The 20,574-nt window shown below is 39.1% G+C and overlaps 1 protein-coding gene across 1 annotated transcript in view; it reads right to left on the reverse strand.

Moving 5' to 3' along the window:
• Window positions 1-1,411: 1,411 nt before the first annotated feature.
• EDN3 (endothelin 3) overlaps window positions 1,412-20,574 on the reverse strand; it is a 30,983-nt gene continuing 11,820 nt past the window's right edge. The window contains exons 3-4 of the mRNA XM_036753125.1: window positions 3,363-3,539; window positions 1,412-1,504 (exon numbers count right to left, since the gene is read on the reverse strand). Of these exons, the coding sequence (XP_036609020.1) occupies window positions 1,438-1,504; window positions 3,363-3,539 (244 nt within the window). The 3' untranslated portion in view covers window positions 1,412-1,437. The remainder of the gene's footprint in view (window positions 1,505-3,362; window positions 3,540-20,574) is intronic.

The raw sequence follows: 20,574 nt of genomic DNA on the forward strand, positions 1-20,574 counted from the left end.
CGGGGAGAGAACACCACCCCAGCTATGGAGGATCATGTATGCAAAACAAAGGGGTCTGGACAGGACAAGATGATGCTGGAGAACAGTGATCATCCTGATTTGGCTAGAATGAAGGGAAGATATAACAGAAAACTAGATACTTCGTCTCCTGAATCCATGCCTTGGCACAGGCTTCATGCCTTCATTCCTCCATTCCTGGAATGTACTCCCTCCTCACTTCTACTTTGTGGAACTGCTAGTTTCCTTCAACACTTGGCTGAAGCACCACTTCCTACACAAAGACTTTTTTTATCCTCCCTCCAAATAATGCCCTCCCTCCCAAAATCTGTATTCATTTTGCATGTATTCAGTAATATGTATTTAAATGTTGTCTCTCCCGTTAGAAAGTAACATCCTGGAGTGCAAGGGCTATTTTATCTTTGTATTCCCAGTTTATCCCAGGGCCTAGAACATTGTAAGTGCTTACTAAGTGCCTATTCATTAATTGACTAGAACCACATCCTAGTAGACCTGGGAGCCAGGTTAGACAATGCAGATAGCTGCCAAGGACACAACATAAAGCGGATCACAAAGAGATTTTTTATATTACTTTTTTTTATAAATTCACATATTTTGCTGCCAGGAAATCCTACTTTCCATGAAATATAAGTATTTATTTTGTGATAAGGCAAGTCAAAAATTCTACCAAAGGCTCAAAATCTCCAGTAGACAATATATAAGAGATACAATTTTCAAAGCTGGGAAGGGAGAAAAGAAGCAAACACTTTGTAGCAAGTGTACATTTGGGATTCTGACTTTCTCCATCATCAGCCCCAGATTTCCCAGTTTCCACATTTACATTTAACTAAACAATTAATCTCTTTATTTCATTTAATTAACTCATTCGAGTCATGAAGTTTCACACAATGAATGAATGAGTATGAAAGGAATGAACAGATGGGTGATCAAAGTTATGGAAGACTACAAAAAATGAACTTTGAAACAAATGATTCCCAAATGAGTTGGTCTTCTGACACTCTGCCTTGTTTATGAGGCAATGTAATATAATGAGAGGACTAGACTGAGACTCAAAGGGAGGAGATTCAAACTCTGGCTCTGCTACTTATTATCTGTATGACCTTCAGCCAATCACTTTATTTCCTTGAGCTTCAGTTTCCTCCAGTGTAAAATGAAGTCATCATCTCTAAGGAAACTTTCACCTGTAAATGTATGATCTTATGACAAGGAAAATTAAAATTATTTATATTGATTCCAAGAATCCAACTGACAAAAAGAAATCACCCCTACTTTTTCTTAGGTTTGTAACTGTCTGGGATCAGACTACATCCATTGACTAGAGAGATGCTCAAGAACCTCATTCAAATGTTCCTGGTAGCTATGTAATAAATGATATGTCTAGTAATTCAACTCACCTCTGTTCATGCAGCATTTGTCCTGTCAGGGCCACTCTTCAGGAGGCTGTTCCATGTCTATGTCTTGATGTTTTTCTACTGTCCTTGAATTACTATAAAGAGAAGATTGGTTTCAATAGTCAAACCAAATTGCAGCACTCTATATTTGTCTTCTAGAAAATGCTTAAGATTTTTAGGAATGCGATAATGACTCTTTACTCTCATGCATGAAGTTCACATCAGTACATCTAAAATGCAAACGTACTCAGATCCCTTTCTATGATTTGAACTCTTAGCCAAGGAGGATTCCAATATTATACTGCTATGCTTCTGTATGATGACCATTGGGTCATCTGAGAGAGGAGGGGAAGATATACAGTCAACATTGAATTTCCAGTCTTAAAAAATTTGAAGCTGGTTTCCACAAGTAGCTTACTTTCATTAATATTCAGTAGTAGAAAAAATCCTGATTTTGAAGTCAGAGGACCTAAGTTTTAATCCAGTGCTTAACACAGTGTCTGGGATACAGTAAGTGCTTAATAAATCCTAGTTGAGTGACTGACGAATCTCTGCTCTGTTACTATCTGTGTAATTGTAAGCAAGAATCAACCTCTCTGGATCTCATTATAAACTGTAAAGCTCTTCATAAAGATTATCTATTACTCTCAATAAAAACAAAAGGGTTGGACTAGATTATCTCTGGAGCACCTGCCAGTTCTGATATTCTATGTCCCCTACTTCAGGTTTACTTACAGAAACAATTCTAAGTAACTGCTTGCTCAGTTGACAGTTCATGTTCTAGTTAATTTTATATTTCGTGTATCAAGGAAATTCTTACAATTGCTCTTTCAAAGTGGTCTTTCTGTTGGGACACAACCAATGCCAGTTCTCCCTTGGACTGGTTTTTAGAAGTCCATTCAAAATTGAGAACAAGACTAGTAGAACCTGGAGAATGGTTGATAGTCTTCTCAGCCTTCAGTCAGATACCCGGTCCACTAAATTTCCATGGTATGTTAACTCTAAGGGTGGGAAAGCCCAGCGCATACCAAAGGCATTATTGATGACATGTGACTGGAAAAAGAGGTAGGCCAGTCATGGAATAGAATGGCAGTTAATTCAGTGCACAATGGTTGACCCAAGCCTGAGACATTAAAAGAACCAGAGGAAGGCCCTGAGCAAGATGGGTTGATTCTTTATGAAGAACCAATGAAGGAATAAATGAAAAAGCAATTATTAAGCACTTACTATGGAAAATGCACTGGCTAAGTACCAAAAATACAAATAAAAAAGAAAGGCAATCCCTTGTCCTCAAGACACTAACATTTTAATAGGCAAAGCCAAATATAGATGATTTCAGTTGTAAGTCCAGTGGAAAGACCTCATGGTGTATAAGATGAAGTGGTCAAGCAGGTGATAATGTCTTCTTTAATGTCATTTCCATTGATAAAATCCTATCCTTTTCTGATGCCGAGTTATGTGTGAATTTATGAGAAAATATGGACAAAATCAAGACAAAAACAAGAAGGCCCAGTAGGTTGCCATCTGGACCGGTGGAGGAAGCATCCACACTGATGAAATCACAGATGCATCAGAGGACCATATTAACTACTTTTTGTTCATGTTCTATAACAAGCAGCTACGCTGTACAGTGGATAGAGTGCCAGGCCTGGAGTCAGGAAGACTAAGTTCAAATCCAGCCTCAAGTACTTACTAGCTGTGTGACCCTGGGCAAGTCACTTAACCTCTGTTTGCCTTCGTTTCCTCATCTGTAAAAAGGGGATAGAAATAGCATCTACCTCCCAGGCTGCTTGTGAGGATCAAATGAGATGTGTAAAGTGCTTGGCACAAAGCAGGTGCCACATAAGTGTTAGCTATTATTATTATAGTGTCATTTAGTGTCTTACTAAAGTATGCCACTACCAAACAATCACTTTTCATTGAATGATTAAAACTTCTTAGAGGGCCATTTACCTTCTGCTCTCTTCAGTTCTGGTGCAAAAATGAATGCAGGCATCATCATCTTGCTCTGTGCAAGAACATCGGTTCCATGGCCCTTCAAATGGTGGTGAACTCCTGGGTATAGGATCTATGGATCTCTTGCCCCGGAAACTGCCTCTGTAATTGGAGAGTCCATATGGTACAGTCCGTCTGTAAGGGTTGGGAGAAAAACAGAACATGTGTTTTCTATCACTGTGTGTATCAATGTCTCAACATACATAAGTGCTACACCAAGAAAGAAAAAAAAGAAAAGACAAGAGATATTGCCTGGTGTATATTTAAGTGGGGATTGACAACCACCGCAAGAGGACGGCTGCCAGAATTTACCCAATAACAAGGAGGAGGGGATGAGGTTAATCAGGAAAACTCACATCACATGATAGTGTTTTCTGATAACAAAGAGCTCTCCATTCATTATCTCATTTGAGCCTTATGAAGAAGGTGGTATAAAGATTATTTACCCCCAATTCTTGGGCTTTTTTCAGATAGGGAAATAAAGGTTCAAAAAAATAAAATGGCATACCTAAGGTCAAACAGCTAGTGGAAGGTGGCCTTGAACCCCATATCTCCTGCCTCCAAGTCCAGTGCTCTTTGTAGAGCAGTACCTTGGAGAATCAGGGGAGCCGGTTTTGAATCTTGGCTCTGCAACTAAAAAACTGTGTAACCTTGGGCCATTCTATTTTCTGTCTCTGAGCCTCAGTTTCTGCTTTTGTAAAATGAGAGGTCTTAGTAATCAGCTAGTTATAGTTTGACCATCTATGAGTCTATGCTGTGAACTCCCCCCTCCATCAGAAAATAAATTCCTTGAGGCTATCATTTTTGCTTCTATCCCCAGCACCCAACAAAGTGCTTTGCACACAGGAAGTGTCTGATAAACATTGGTTGAATTGAACTGTATTACAACCAGCTATCTAGCAAGTGTAGACATAATTATGTCTCACAATGATTGGAGCTCCATGAAGAGGGGCAAGTATCTCTCCTTAGGATGTGCTTAGAAAGTGTTATGGAGGAAATTGGATGCAAGATGCCCTTTTTGCAAAGCTTGACCCAGAATTGGGATAATCTCTACTCTGAGCAATTCTAACTGAACACTAGTGGGTGTAGACTTGGACATTCAATATGCTTATCTTCTATATTCTGTGCCTAATAGCATGACTTCCTGTGCCTGGGACCAGGGAGGAGGTAAGTGCTTCAGCATGCAAAAGGTCTCAACATTCTCACACCATCTGCACCAGGAAACTTTTCTGTTTACATTTCTAATTATTTCAAGCCAGAGTTAAGACAACTACGAAAAAACCTAGATGTGATTCCACTAAGTCTTCATTACTTTCCCACTTCCACCCCCAACATCCCAAGTCAATTTTCTCCACAGACTTCTATTGCTTCCTTCTGTAACTTTTGCCTGGGGCTTTTCCCTCCTCTCCCCCTGGAAACAGGAGGAGTAATTACCAGTAACTGGAGCTGGCTGTCCAGAGGTTAATATTCCTGAGTTAGTTCACAGGGAGGGAGGGAGGAGCAGCCCAAAACGTGTCACAAGGACATTTCAATTGACGGGCCTGCTAATCCAAGAAAGGTTACATGCCCCCCAAACACCTGTGAAATGGCCAGACTATAGAAGTAAAATTCCTTACAAATTCCAGAAGCTGGCAGACATCTGTGGTTTTTGCCACACAGGGGACTTTTCCCCTCTCTAAGGGGTTTACCCTTTGTGGGCTATCATTCAAGCTAAAAGGGATCAAACAAACCCAACTGCAGTCATTCAAAAACAAAAGATTTTGGCCTTCAGGCCAGCCTGTCTCACAGTAGAATTACTCATCAGATAGCACTTTAACTTTATTTTTGAAGCTATTGACTGGTGGGTGATGGTGCATTGCTCAATGAGGAAATTGGTCTTAAAGTTTTGTCACCCAAAACCCTGACCTACTTACTGATCCATCTGATGATACATGTTGGTACATAGATACTGGTGTTATGAAATGCAATGACAGCTAGTGACAAGTGCTAGCTATCATAGTCTATGCCCAAGACACAAAAGATTTACACAAGAGAAAAGACTGCCAAGTTATTCAGTGGAGAAATGTTTAAATCATATGCTGCTTAATTGAAGATAGCTTTGAAAGGATATGACTTGATTTCATGACAAATTGCTAATAATTTGGAGGGCTATGCAGTCATAAATGGCTCTTCCAAAAATATTTTGGCTTTTCTTTACCAGGGATTCCCATTCTGATTTTGTGACACTCTAGAGTATCTCAGATTATCTCAAGGATTTTCATGAAATTCTCCAAATGTCCTCAAGGTGATAAGAGATAGGGGACAGAGATTAGACCTGTGATTTCATTACTACAGGAAACTCCCGGATGAAGAAATTTCCTTTACCAATGCAGGTTGGCACCTTCTCTACAACCTACATTGTCTTAGAAACTTGCTTAGGGCACTGAGACGTTTGCCCAGAGTCACACAGCCAATATGTGTCAGAGGCATGAAAATGGCTGGTCTTCCTGGCATTTAGATTGGCTCAATACCTGTATTTAACACAAGATACTGCCTCTTAAAATAAAATGAAGTCTGGTATGGTGGGCACACACCTGTGATTCCTACTACTAGGGGAGGCTGAGGATGGTGGATTGTTTGAGTTCGAGACTTCTGAACGACAGTAGAGCTAAAACTTATATCCACACTAAGTGTGGTACCAATATAGTGAGCCCCCAGGGGAACAGAGGTCCACCAGACTGCCTAATGAGAGGCCACCCCTCCCAAGTTGGAAAAACAGATCAAGTTAAAGTTCCATTGTGATCAGGACTGGGATCAACCCATGAGTAGCCACCAAACTTCCAGCCTGGGCAAGACAGGAAAACCCAGTGTCAAAAAAAAGTAAAGATTAAATTGAATTCATAGAATCATAGAATCTCAGAGTTGGGAGGGACCTCAGAGTTCATTTTGTTCACACTTATCTGGGTAGGAATCACCTATATCATATTCCTCCACTTTCATTTTATAATAATAGCTCACTTTTATATTATACTTCAAGACTTACAAAGTATTTTTTTCTCATAGCTTTGTGAGGTAGACCATGCAAGTTTTAATACTCCTAGTTTACAGATGAGAAAACTGAAGTACAAAGAGATGACATGATTTATTTCCCAGGGAGGTGAGGCAAAAGCCCCAGGCAAAGTTTTACAGAGGGAAATCACAGAGGTAGTGGTTGAAATAGATCTCCAAACCAAGCCGTCTACCTCCAGTTCTTGCATTCTTTCTGTTCTACTGTACTGGGTGCATGTGTGTGTATGTATGTGTGTATATGTGTGTTGTTTGGGAGATAGAGGCTCATCTTTGGTGTCATAAAGATCTGGGTTCAAGTCATGAAACTGAAGCAACTTTACATTGTTTTCCCCCTTCCTCCCACTGTATTCTGTTGTGAACTAGGGCTATACTGGGTGAACTTCTGACCCAGCCAGCTTCCAGATGTTCAGCATCTTGGGATCATAAAATGGAGACTGAAAGCAGAGCATGGGTCCTGTCCAGCCCTGGGCTTTTGCTAAGAATCTCTATTTTTCCCTATGAAAGGCTAAGCAGGGTAGGGAAGGTGGAACAATGAAAACATTGTGGTGAGCCAGGGTTTGGCTAAACATATATTTTTCCAGTAATAGGGTCATATTAAATCTCTAAGTGTTGACATTAAACCTAGTCCCCCCCCCCATTTCCAGGTGAAAATCTCATGAAGGGAATAACAATGCACCCATTTTTCAATCAGCCGAGAGGCCTACAATTTTGAAAACACTAGTCGAGAGCCGATCAACTTGAACAAAATATTTTCATATGTTTCAAAGAAAAAAACAAGAAATGTGCTATTAATTAATATAGACAATTTTAGCATTTTCTCATTCATGCAAATAAACTATATTCAAATGAGTGGCTGGATATAAATCATACTGGAAAAAATCATGAAGTGATGAAAAAAACAAGGATTTAAAATTAGAGGACTTCTATTTGAATCCCAGCTTGTCTACTATGTTGCCTTGGAAAAGTTACTTCTCTCTTGGGCCCTTGGCCTCAGTTTCTCATCTATGAAAGAAAGGAGTAAAACTAAATATTCTCCAATGTCCCTTCTTAGCTCCGAAGTCTATAAAAGCAATCCCTTCTATTCTTGATAGCTTCAAAAAATGAAGCATACACTATTCCTGTGACCTTTTTCATTTAATCACTCAACACACATCCAATATGAAGCTTCTACTAGGTGCACAGCACTATTCTAGGCCTAGTTGGGAACTACTGAGGAAAGAGAAGAAAAAACATTGACCAAAAGAGGCAGGCAAGATTACAAGTTTCTCAAGGACAAGGGACTACCACATCTTCAATTCCATCTGTAGCTTCCACAGTACTTGCCACAGAGTTGAGAACATAACAGGTGGTCAACAAATACTTGTTGGCTGACTGCCAACTCGGAATATTTAAACCAATAAATGGTTTCCTGTGGACTCAAATGCACCTTAGGTCTGCATGAGCTTCTTTTGGATTCAGCTGTAACACGACTATATAGAAACAATGACCAAAGGGAAGATACGACTGGAAATTCCAAGTCTATCATTCTTAGTCCACTGCAACATCTTTAGAATATAGCTGGCACTTAGAAGGTGTGAGAATTACACCAATTGTGTATACTATTATTTTTATTAATAACTAGCATTTATGTAACACTTTAAGGTCTGTGAAGCACTTTATGAATTATATTTCATTGTAAAACAACTCTATGAAGCAGGTGCTATTATCCCCATTTTACAGATGAGGAAAATGAGGCTGACAGAGGTTATGTGACTTGCCCACAGTCACACAGACAGGAAATGTCTGAGGTTGGATCTGATTTCTGCTCTTCCTAATTCAAACTCTAGCACTCTATCCATTCAACAATTGAATAACAAAAAGAAGATTGAGAAAACAGATCAGACACACAGCCTGACATATAAATGTCCTGCTCTCCACCGCTTTTCATTTTCCTGATCCCCAAAAGCTACTTTTACTAACTGAACAGCCACAACCACCGATACCAATACTATTTCCCCTTACCATGGTCCAACCACCACCCAGTGGTCAAACAGGTAACTGCAAGCATGTACCAGTCATTTAAAGTAGCTAGGCATGCCCACTTTTAGGACATAGGATTAAGTAGGACTAGAGCTGCGAGGTACCTCAGAAGGCATCTGGACCATCCCCTAATTTTACACAAGAGAAAACAGATCCAGAGATTTACTAGACAATTAAATGATCTTTATGAGTTATTGGTCAACCCTCTGATGATGTACCCTTCTGATCCTAGCAAGACTGGTCTTTAGATGACAGGAACATGTTCAGTTACTAGGCCTGGAAATAATTGAAGTGTTTGGATCTGGCAGAGCTGGCATTCTGCTGGTGCAGCCCTTGAGAAAGGTCACCCTGATACCACAAGGAGGCATCAGGGCAAGATATTAATGAAGGTGAAAGATATTTAATAATTGACAATGAAAAATGTCTGTTACTTATAAATGCCTACTAGTGACTCACCCAAAGTCACACAGTAAGTGGCAGAGTAGGAATTTAAACTCCAAATAAATCCTCTTTTTTACCCCACACTGCTTACTACAATGTCTGCCCCATCAAATCAGTCCTAGGAATGTTGCGCAGATTGTATCAGCTCAAATTTGGGATCACTTGTATCTGGGGTATAACATCACAGAAAAAGAAATGAGTAAAAAAAATGTCAAACAAAAGACCTTTGTGTAAAATAAATACTTTGCAATAGGTGAGAGAGAAACAGAGAGAGAAAGGGAGAGAAGACAACTATGTGTATGTATATATATGTAACATATCTTCCATTGTCAGTTATTAGACATCTTTCACTACTAATTTCTTGCCCCAATGTCTCCTTGTGGTATCAAGGTGACCTTAAGTTCTCAAGAGCTATATCAGCAGAATTCCAGCTCTGCCATATCCAAACACTTGCCAGATCTAGCAACTGAACATGTTTCTGTCATCCAATGCCCATCCTCGCCATGGTTAGAAAGGTTCATCATCAGAGGGTTGACCAATAACTCACAAATATGATCAGACTGCCTAATAAACCAGAGAGGGATTGTAAAGGGGGTGCCCAGACAGACAACTCTAGGCCTTCATTTGACATACTAGGTCATAAATTAAGAGTTGAAAGAGACCTTCAAGATCATCTGGTCCAATCCCCTCACTTTAAAGTGGTAACTGAGGCCCAGAGAAACTAAGAAGCTGGTCCAAGGTCTTGTAAGTATTAAATAGTAGGGTCAGAATTTACACTAGTTCTTCTGGATTAAAATCCAATGCTTTCCCCCACTACATCAGGCTGTCTCTGATTTAATCTATTTAATTCATGAAGATGGTGAAATTTCCTACTATTGAATTTTCCTAAAATAGGCCACCCAGTCAAATAAAAAATATTATTAAACCCACATGGTAAATTCCATGGCCAAAGCATTCAAGTATATTTTTTCCTAAGCTAACAGAGGCATGAATAGACAATAGCTTATCTGAGAGAAAATCTGGAGGTTTTAGTAGGCTACAAGTTGAGCATGAGTCAATAGAATGATATGGCAGCCAAGACAGCTAACTGAATGTTAGGCAGCATCAAGAAAGGCACAGTGCCTCAAGACAAGGGAAATGATAGTCCCACCATGCTCTGCCCTGGTCAGGTCATATATGGGGTGTTGTTTTCAGTTCTGGGTGCCATATTTTAGTAAGAATATTGATAAGCTAGAGAGGAGCCACATGATAACAATTGGGATGGTGATGGGCCTTGAGAGTATACCACATAAGGATGTTTGAAAAAAGTGGAGATGCTTAGACTTGTAGAAGAGACAACTAGAGGAGGTGGGGCGTGCTAACTGTCTTCAAGTATTTGAAGAGTTGTCATGTGGAAGAGAGATTTAGGTTTGTTCTACTTGGCCCCAGAGAGACAAAATGGTAGTAACAGTTACACATTGCAAAGATATCGATGTAAGCTTGATGTATGGAGAACTTCCTAGCAATTAGAGTTATCTAGATTGGGCTGGGCTGCCTCAGGAGACAGAGGAGTCCCCCATCATTAGAAGTCTTGAAGCAAAGGCTGGATGACCAGTTCTCAAGTATGTGTTATAGAGGTGAATTCTTTTCCAGGCAGTTGAATTAGACAATCTCTAAAGCCCCTCCAACTCTAAGATTCTGTAAATTCTTCTTAAAAGAGTATTTTTTAAAAGTAGCTCACTTTAACATAGTACTTTATTCATAGGAACTTTGAGAAATATAGAGTATATTATTATTATTCCTATTTTGTAGATGAGAAAACTGAGGCTTTTAAAAGTGAAGTGGCTTGTCCTTGATCACCCAGCTAGCAAGTGACAGAATCAAGATCTGATCCCAGGTCTACACTATAGAATAACATAGGGATCCTCTTATTTCTTTCTACAAAGAAATTTGTAAGCACAGAGATTCAGAGAAGGGAATAGGGCAAGCTTTTTTTTCTGATCCCCTGCCAGGGTACCTCAGCCTCTGACTGCCTGGGCCCAGTGACCTCTGGCACAGGTAAGTCCTTAGAGGAGGGGAGTGATTCAGTTAACGTCCTTAGGGACTTGTCAATATCTTTTGTCACAACCCAATCCCTAAGTGAAAATGTTCAGGAAATCTAGGGCAGCAAACAGTGTGATGACATAATGCCCTACAGACATATGCCTCAGTTTCCCTTACTGTCACCCCCAGAGAGGTGATCAACAGAGCCCAAAAATGCACAGGAGAATAAAATGTCCAAAGACCTAATCCAAAGAGACCATGGTACTAAGGCACTCCCATAAGCCTCACCCAACTCCTGCCTTGGCTCTATCATAAAACACTATCTCTTTGCAAACAGCAGTTTAATTTCATCAGCCAGCTTTCTCCAGACACCAGCCCCCTTCATTCTGCTTTCCTTCCTTAAATACTTGTCAGCTGTAGCCTGGTACACAAATATCCAAACAATCAGCCAGCATTCTCCCACCCACAAGCCCAAGCTGGCTTTTTTTTCCAGTTGCCCTGAAATCAATAGACACTTCTGAACCATCTCCTGCAGACAACAACAACAAAGTAGTATTTGCATAGCACTTTGAGGTTTGCAAAGCGTTTTACAAATATTATCTCCTTTTGCCCTCACAAAAAACCTGAGAGGGAGATGTTGTTAATATTATCCCCATTTTACAGATAAGTAAAATGAGGCAGGCTGAGATTAAGTGACTTGTCCGTGGTCATGGAGCTAGTAAACATCTGAGGTAGGATTTGAACTCAGGTATTTCTGACTCTAGGTCCAGGAGTCTCTCCATTGCCCCATCTAGCTACCTGTGTAGTTCCATCCAAGGTCTCCCACTGCCACACCCTGCTGAGCTTCCTCCATGATGCTCTTAGGACACAGATGTAGAACTAGAAAGGCCCAAAGGAGTTTATTATCGAACCTCCTCATTTTAGAAATGGGCTAGTGGATACCCAAGGCAATTTAGTGACTTCCCCAAGTCAAACGGCCACTAAGCATCAGAGATGAGCTTTGAACCCAGGTCCTCTGACTTATAAGCCGCTGTTCTTTCCCCTCTACCATGCTGCCCCACTAATGACAACCATCCACTATGCTCAGTGCTCATTTTTGAGAAATCAAGACATATAGGGTCTTCTTACTCACCATGAACCTGGGCACTGTACCTAGAATGCTGAAGAGAAACTCAGTCATCTCTAAGCAGACAATGCCAGAAAGCTGAAGAGAGGACTTAACTGGCTTTCTCCCACATCCTCAAGACACTGTGTCTCAGCCACTCCCTCAGAAACTAGATTTTTCTTTTCTTCATCCCATAAATCAAATTTAAACAAATCATCCTACTCCATCACAAAATTGAAACCTCTTATTATTTTGCTCTTTATGCAAGATCAGTACCATTTTAAATGGTTTTTTAACAAAGTTTACTTGTATCTGTCACTGTTAGTCTGGGGGAAAAACTAAGTAGAAATGATTTAAAGAATAGAGAAAACACAAGACATTTTTCTTAACAAGGTATGTGAATCAGAAATTGCATTCTTTGTAAAACAGAAAAAGCTTTATTGCTGACACCACGGACCTAGAGAAGACCCTGCTGTTTATGTCCTTGCCTACTCAATCCCAGAAGAAAATGCTAGAGTTTTTCATCAGTGAGGAGATGGGGGCATGGTAAAAAATGCTCATTTTTCCTATCCTCATATTAAAATGTCCAAATATACAGGCTCTGATAGTAGCTGAAAGAGACACTAATTTCTTAGCATTCACCTGCTTTCCAGGAGTCTCTGGAATGAGTTTGGCCTCAATACAGCTTTGAATAGAAGTATGTAATAACTCTTGACAGAAGCAGCATGATAACAATGTTCCAGACCAGTAAGTTGTAGATACAGAAAAATCTTCATTGGCCAAGTTCTAACTAGAAGGAATTAGACTCAAGTATTGTCATTCTAGACCGTTCCACTGATAGAACCTTCACAGAAGGGACTGCTTCTAAACCCCTCTGGCACCAAAGACCATGGCTGAGTGAGGCAATGCTGCTTTTCTAACCTACTCCCAGGGATACCCTCCACAGAAGCCTCGCTCCTATATTTGGAAATTTTAACCTATTATCTATACTGTAATATTATAAAAGACCTCTGTGGATGAATGTGAAAATATCTCAAAGCCACAGAATTTAACATACTGTCAACTCCTGGGTACCCAGGGACATGAACATTGAGACCATACGAGGACAACTGGAAGACGTATCAGGCATAATCCACAAGAGACATAAACAATATTAAAATGTTTCTATTTCATCCTGTAGTGTGAAATTATTTGAGAATTTACAACTTAGAAAGAAAAGTTTGACACATACATGCAAGCACACACACACACACACACACACACACATAAACAGACATAATTATAGCTACGGGACAGAAGGAATTCTAAAATTGCCCTCAAACTTAATTCTACAGATTAATTGATTTTTCCTTACATCTGCTAGGATATAAATGCAGCGTAGTGAGTTAGGCTAAAGTTTCTCTACCCAACCCCCTGTGACCCTTAAGAATTCCAGGTCGAACATAAGCACGTACATTCATTCCTATCTGGTATGGCCTCATTATAACTTTATACAAAGCTGCAGACAGATGCAGCTCAAAATAGTTCCCAGAAATGGAAACAAAGGATAATATGGGGATCAGGTATTTTTTTAGAGGATGAGTATGAAACTATGTGTGCATTACTCTATGGGCCACATATGAACAACCATACTGCCACACTTTAAAGACTGTGCAAGAGACAAAAGTTTTTTAAAATGTTAGAGAACCTGTCATGGTTTTTTTTTTTCAATCACGCAAATGGAAAGTGAAAATCAAATAGAAGCAAAAAATCCTACTGTTTCTTCTCTCTCTTAAGACAGATATATTCCAAAGCTTCAAGGTCAAGATTTAGTATGTAACCAACTGGAATAGCACTGGATTAAAGTCAAAAGATCTAGGTTTAAATCCTGACTCAAATCACACTTGTATGACCCCGGGCAAGTCACTTGACCTCTTTGGGGTAGTTTCTTCATTTGTAAAATGAAGAGATCAGACTAGATGATCTATAAAATCTCTCCCAATTCTAAAATCCTATAATGTTCTAGTCCTTTTGTCATTTACATTTGGCATTCTAATCAATCAATCAAGTATTTATTAAGCACCACTCAATGCTAGATACTATATTGAGAACTAAATACAAAAGTGGAAAACACCCTGCCCTCAAAGAGCTTGCAATCTAGCAACATGTATATTCATATATACAAATACAAGGTAGCTTTGGAGAGAAGGTACTAGCAGCTGAGGAAGGAGAGTGCAAAAAGGCTTCATGTTTAAGGTGGTATTTGAGCTGCGCATTGATGAAAATTAAGGATTGTAAGAGGTTGAGATAAAGAAGGAAATTCATCGCTTAGCCACATTCAATTAATACAAAACATGTCCATATGGAAGAACTAGGCTTTATGCCAAGCCACAAAGAAACAAAAAAATAGAATTCCCAAAACGTGCTATTAAAATTATTGTTTCTTTTACTTTTTTTTTTGATTCTTGATAAAGTGACAATATCCCATTCTCACACTTGTGGGTCTGAATAGATTGTAGCATTGACTCACTCACAGAGTAAGCCTTTGTAAAATGAGTTAAAGGATGTAACAAAAAGTAAGGGGTGTTTAATAAATAAGACTTCTTACTTTCTTGGCTTTTTTCCACAATGAAATATATCTTTCTGATAGAGTGCAACCTTCTCCAAGGCAAAAATTGTTTCATTTTGTCTTTGTCTCCACTGCACCTAATACAGTAAACATTAATAACAGCTTGTTGGTGGGTTGATTTATGTTTGTTAAAGTAGTATACTGGGTCTGGAAGAGATGGAAGTAGGGTGAGGTAAATGAGACTTTGTCCCAAGGTGCTAAATTTAGAGGGCACCCACAGCACAGTCAGTACTTCAGCAGCGTAGAAGCAATAGAGATGAACATTTAGTTAGGGAGACAAAAAAAATAGTTCAGGTAGAAAGCTATAAGATGGCAGACTGGAGTTAGGTCTCTTGAACCCTATGCTAATGTCCCAGGATCTGTGCATCCCCTACCATTAGGTGGCATCCTGTCCTTCCCACCAACAGAGATTATGATTTATGCTCCAAGTATGCTTTGTACTTTCCCAGATACACAAGTCACTAGTTATAGCTCTGTCGTCTCTTTACCCCTTCTTCTACAGTTATTATTGATTGGGCATTTACTATTAATTCTGCCCCAAGTACCTCAACAAAGAAAAAGGTCATCTTGATAGCCTTTTCAAGTCACAAAATTATCTATAACTAGTGTGAGGTTCAAACTGTATCAGAACAGTGGCAAACAAGAAGGATTAGAGGATTTGGAAGTTGTAAGAGAGTCTAAAGAGCACCTGGTCCAACCCCCCTCATGGCACACATAAAGAAGTCAATTAAGCTGAGTAATCTGCCCAAAGTCACATAACTCATATGTTCCAGAGCTCAGATTCAAACCTAGGAAAGAGAGAAGGAAAAGAAAAGAAAAATACTGGCAGACAATCAATGTAGCTCCCTCATTTGAATTAAATTAAGCCAATTAACCAATTATGGCTTAGAAAGCTGAGCTCTAGTGTTAAATCAGCTTGCTTGGTTCCACAACTGAGTCCATCACATGGCAGGATGTAAAACAACATAAAGGAAAGCTGTTGTCTAGTACCAGCAAGAACTATAAGGCAATTTAATAGGAGGCTTTGTTTCCCTTGTCTTAAAATTTTGATGGCTAGAACAAAACACACAAGAGCTATCAGAATCTTCTATTTGACCTCAGATCTAAGGCCAAGTTAACTTCCTGCCAATTTTCTTTTCATGCTGAGAGACAGCCAAAGTCTCTTTTGGAGGTCGTGATCAGTTCTAACCTCTGTGACCAGGTTTTCCTTAAGTTCATGAAACTGCTTCACTGCCTAATTTTGAAAGATTATCTAAAATCAGGCCTCGGTTTGAGTGGGTCTACAACCCACTTGTGTGACCACGAGCAAGTCCCTTCACTTATCTGAGCATCCGTTGCCTCCTCTGTGTTTGTTTTGAGGATCAAACAAAATAATAACTTAAGTAAGTAAAGCTCTTTGTAAGCCACAATGTGTTATATAAATGACAGTTACTATTATGCAATGTTGAATTTGTTGTATTGGAGCCAAGCTTCATATTTTCTCCTGAGCATTTCCAGATCTAATTATGGTGAACTGAGAGTAAAGAAAAGAACAAGGTCTTAAGTCTGTGTGATCCAAAACAGAAATGTATAGCCTCATTAGGAAGCCTTCCCACGAACTCTGAAGTCTAGTCACCCCTAAGTTGCAATTATGGCCACCAACAACACCTATCATTTCAGGAAATAGCACTTCATGATTGGTCATAAGTAATATTAACTAAAACCCATATTTCTATAGCACTTTTAATATCCCCATTATGTAGACAAGGGAAGTGAGGCATTTGGAGCCTTCAGAGACTTTTCCAAGGTCACACGGCAAGCAATTCTAAATAAATGTTAGAACCAGGATGTAAGCCTACTAATTTCTTTTTCTCTTTGTACCATGGTGCCTTGAATTCCAAACCACAGACTAAATTCCATATTCTTAAGCAAGAAAGGGGAGTTGCGTAGGGTACAGGAGTAAGACTCACTATGATTTATAACGAAACTCCAATTAAGCAAAGCCTGCAATTATCCAGGATCTATTCAAGGTTCATATCAGGAATTTGTCTTACAGAGCATCTTGAGGTCAACATATATTCAGTCCAATTTCCTGTATCTACATCTATCAAGGAATCACAGAAGCTCTGAGTCTGAAGGGACCTCAGAGGTCATCTGGTCCAAACCGTAGCTAAATAAAAAATAATATAATATCCTTCAATATAACTCGTACAATATCCCAAACCAGCCTCTGTAATTTCTTCCTATTTGTACTTATTTTTGCACTCTGGAACCACATATAAATCAAATAACTGTTCTCCATAACAGAAATTTGAATACTTGAAGAAAGTTATCATACCCTCCATCCCAAGTTTTCTCTCCTCTAGGCTAGAAAAAATCCCATTCTCTTCTAATAGTTCTTGTATGGCATGGTTTCTAGTCTTCTTGCTATCTTAAACACCTTTCCATGGGCTCCCTCTAATTTGCCAATGTCAAAACAATTATCCTTTTGCCCACCATGTTACACTGTTGACTCATATTGAGTTTGTAGTTCACCAAAATTCCCAGAAAATTTTCACACAGACTGCTGTTTCTAATGTCACATTTTCCCATTCCGTACTTGTATAATTGATTTTTGAACCCATGTAGGATTTTACATTTCCATCTGTCCCCATTAGAAGCTATCTTAATAGATGAATGATGAAAAGTATGAATTAAGCGCTTACTATGTACAATGTATCTATAGATACAGCCAAGCAATAATCCCCATCTGTAAAGATTTTTAGAGTCGGGTTGTTATCTAAATGAAAGCTATACCTTCTATATACATATCACCTTCAAATTTGATAAGCATGCCTTCATCTAAAACATTAATTAAAATGTTGAACAGCATGAGGTCAAACCAAATTCCTGGACTACTCCACTCAATCCAATAGCTATTGTTCTTTGCATCTGGCTATTCAATCAATGCCAAATCCATCTATCTGTATTGTCCTCTAGCCCAGATCTTTCAATCTTGTCTAAAGGGATATTATGAGAGACTTTTAAATCTTTTCATAAAATCCAAATATTCTGTTTAAGGCCTTCTCCTGTTTTCTTAAGTTTACCTGTCCTCACCAAAAAAAAAGGAAATTAAGTCGATATGACCTATTCCTGGTGAAAACATACTGACTTTTAGTGATGACCACTTCTGTTTCTACATTCTCACAATACATCCCTTTAATAAGGTACAATCTACATTCCTTTGCTCCCTAATATTCAGAATTCTTAGCCTGGGATCTTTCCAGATACTCAATCACAAAAGAAATAAAGAATTTTTCATAATTTGTTGTCTTACTCTTGTTTCCTTACAACAATCCTAAGAGGGGAGTAATTTGTTATTTTATTTTTCAGGTGAAGAAACAGAGGCCCAGGGAAGCTAGGTGATTTGTCCAAGATCTTGGTAGTTAGTTATCTAGTTAGTAAATTGTAGAGCTATAGTTCAAATCCAGGTCTCTTTATTCTAGGTCTAGTATTCTTTCCAATGAAGGATAGCTGCCCTCATTTCCTTATGTCTTAAGATTTTATTATAACCACTCTATTATATTTTCTAAGTGAAAAATTGAAATCATACATTGTAGAATAAGTTGCAAAAACAAAAGAAGATATCACAAGGCTTTCTAGCTAGCCAGACAAAATTACCTACAACATACCATTCCCCAACTGTTCTGCTTAAGTCTAGCTTCTACTGTGATAAGAGTGAAGGAATAGGAGCAGATAGAATATGAAGAATGGGTAAGTAGCAAACAAGTCTTGTACATTATAGGTTACTAATAGCCACCATATGTGAACAACTTGGGTCATAACTATCTTTATCTTAGTGCATTTGGAAAAGAAAGAGGTTAGCAAAAGTGAGGGACAGTATGTTGTAGCTAATGGGAAAACACGGGATTTAGAATTGTTAGAACGCTAGACGTGGAATCAAAGAGATCTGGGTTCAAATCCTTCCTCAAATATACCTACTAGCTATGAGACAAGCAAGTACCTCTTGGCCTCAGCTTCCTTATCTATAAAATTAAGGGGTTCAACTTGATGGCCTCTAAGGTCCCTTTCAGCTCTAAATCTATGAACCTATGATCCTACAATTTCAGAGTTAGAAGGAACCTTCAAAGTCCAACTCATGAGTCTAATTCATACCTGAAAAGAGACTTTTCTCTACAGTGTGCCAGTTAATCCTTTGCTTGAAGACCTCCTGTGAGGTTCTCCAGGCATCCCATCGAACTTTGGAGCTGCCCTAATTGTTAAGAAGTTTTGATGTTGTTGATGTTGCCGTTGTTTGTCAAGCCTAAATCTGTCCCTTTCCAACATCTGCGACCAAATCAAAAAAGTCTAATCCCTCTTCTATGTAGCAAATCTTCAAATACTTGAAACTGTTCTCAGGTCCTCATTGATCTATCTCTTCTCCAGGTTAATCATCCCTGTTCCCTTTAAATGATCCTCATCTGTCATGAGCTTCATGGTCTCCTCAATCTTGGTTGCCTTCCTCTGGTTGCTTACCCACAAGAACTGTCCAACAATGGAATAAGTCCTCCAAGAGGGACTTGCCTGTCTCACAGCTAGTAGGTGTCTTTGAGGAAGAATTTAAACCCAATCTCTCTGATTCTAAGTCTAGCTTTCTAACCATTATAAATCCGGTGTCTTATTAGATAGTGAGCTTCCTCTCTCTGAAAATATTCAAGCAGGGGTCAGAAGACCTGGCAAGGGTGCTATAGAGAGGGTTCCTACACAGGGTGAGAATCCAGACTAGACTTCTAAATTCCCTTACCACAAAGACATTTTGTGATTGTGAGGACAAAGATGACACATCAGTCTACCACTAGCAGGGTATTTTTGTTGTTTTTTTTTAATTTGCTAGAAGTAGATATAGATTTTGAATTATCCACCTGCAGTCTCCTGCCTAGAAGCCCTTGAGAGCAAAAACTTGGATTTACAAGAATGATGGGGACTATAATCTTTCTCCCAGTCCTCTTTGGCCCTCTGCCCTAAGAAATCAAAATACCTCCTAAGGTTGTTGTGAGGCTCAAATGAGATAATGTATGTAAAACACTTTGCAAATCTTAATGTGCTATAAATGTTAGATATCACTGTTGTTATTAATAGCAGTCCAAGGAATAGCACCATGAACATTAGTCATATCTAGTCCTGTACAATATACATTTTGTGGGCAGGTGCCATGCTAGGGTTTTATTGCAGGGTTTTTCCCTATGGGACTAATTCTATGTGAATGCACACAAAGTTTTATATAATCACAGTACAAAATTGATGATCCTTTTCATGTAAAAAATCAATTAAATATCAAGTATCTATCAAGTACCTGCCAAGATTTCAGTAAATTCCAGGATCTTAGAACTGGAAGGATCCTCAGAAGAAATAAGGTCCAAGACTTAGGCATTCCTAGGCAGGAATGGCCTTGATAATTTTCCTGACTAAAGGTCATCCAGCATCCACTCTGTGAAATCATCTAGTGGTGGGGACAGCTCTACCTCCTGAGGCAGTCCATTCCTCTTCTGAACAGCTGCTATTGTTGGGAAGCTGTTTTTCTTACATCAAGCAGAATCTGCCCCCTGCAACATTCTGCCTTTGTTTCTAGTTCTGCCCAATGGAACAATGGACTATAATCCCTCTTCTATGAGACAGCTCTCTAAATAGCATGGTACAGTGAAAAGAGCATTGGCTCTGAAGTCAGAGCCCTTGGGTTCAAATTCTGCCTCTGATGCTGATTTCCTGTGGAACATCAGGCGAACCATTTAACCACCTCAGGATTCGGTTCCCTCATTTGCAAAATGATGGAGTTGGATGAGACAATCTCAGAGATTCAGAACTATGATCCTGGACTTTAAAGATAGCTATTTCTCCCTTGAATCTTCTACTCTATAGACTAAACATCCCCTCACTCCTTCAATTAATGTTTACATTCCATGTACTCCAGT

The sequence above is a fragment of the Trichosurus vulpecula genome, chromosome 3 (assembly GCF_011100635.1).
Source record: "Trichosurus vulpecula isolate mTriVul1 chromosome 3, mTriVul1.pri, whole genome shotgun sequence".
In the NCBI taxonomy this organism is placed as follows: domain Eukaryota; kingdom Metazoa; phylum Chordata; class Mammalia; order Diprotodontia; family Phalangeridae; genus Trichosurus; species Trichosurus vulpecula.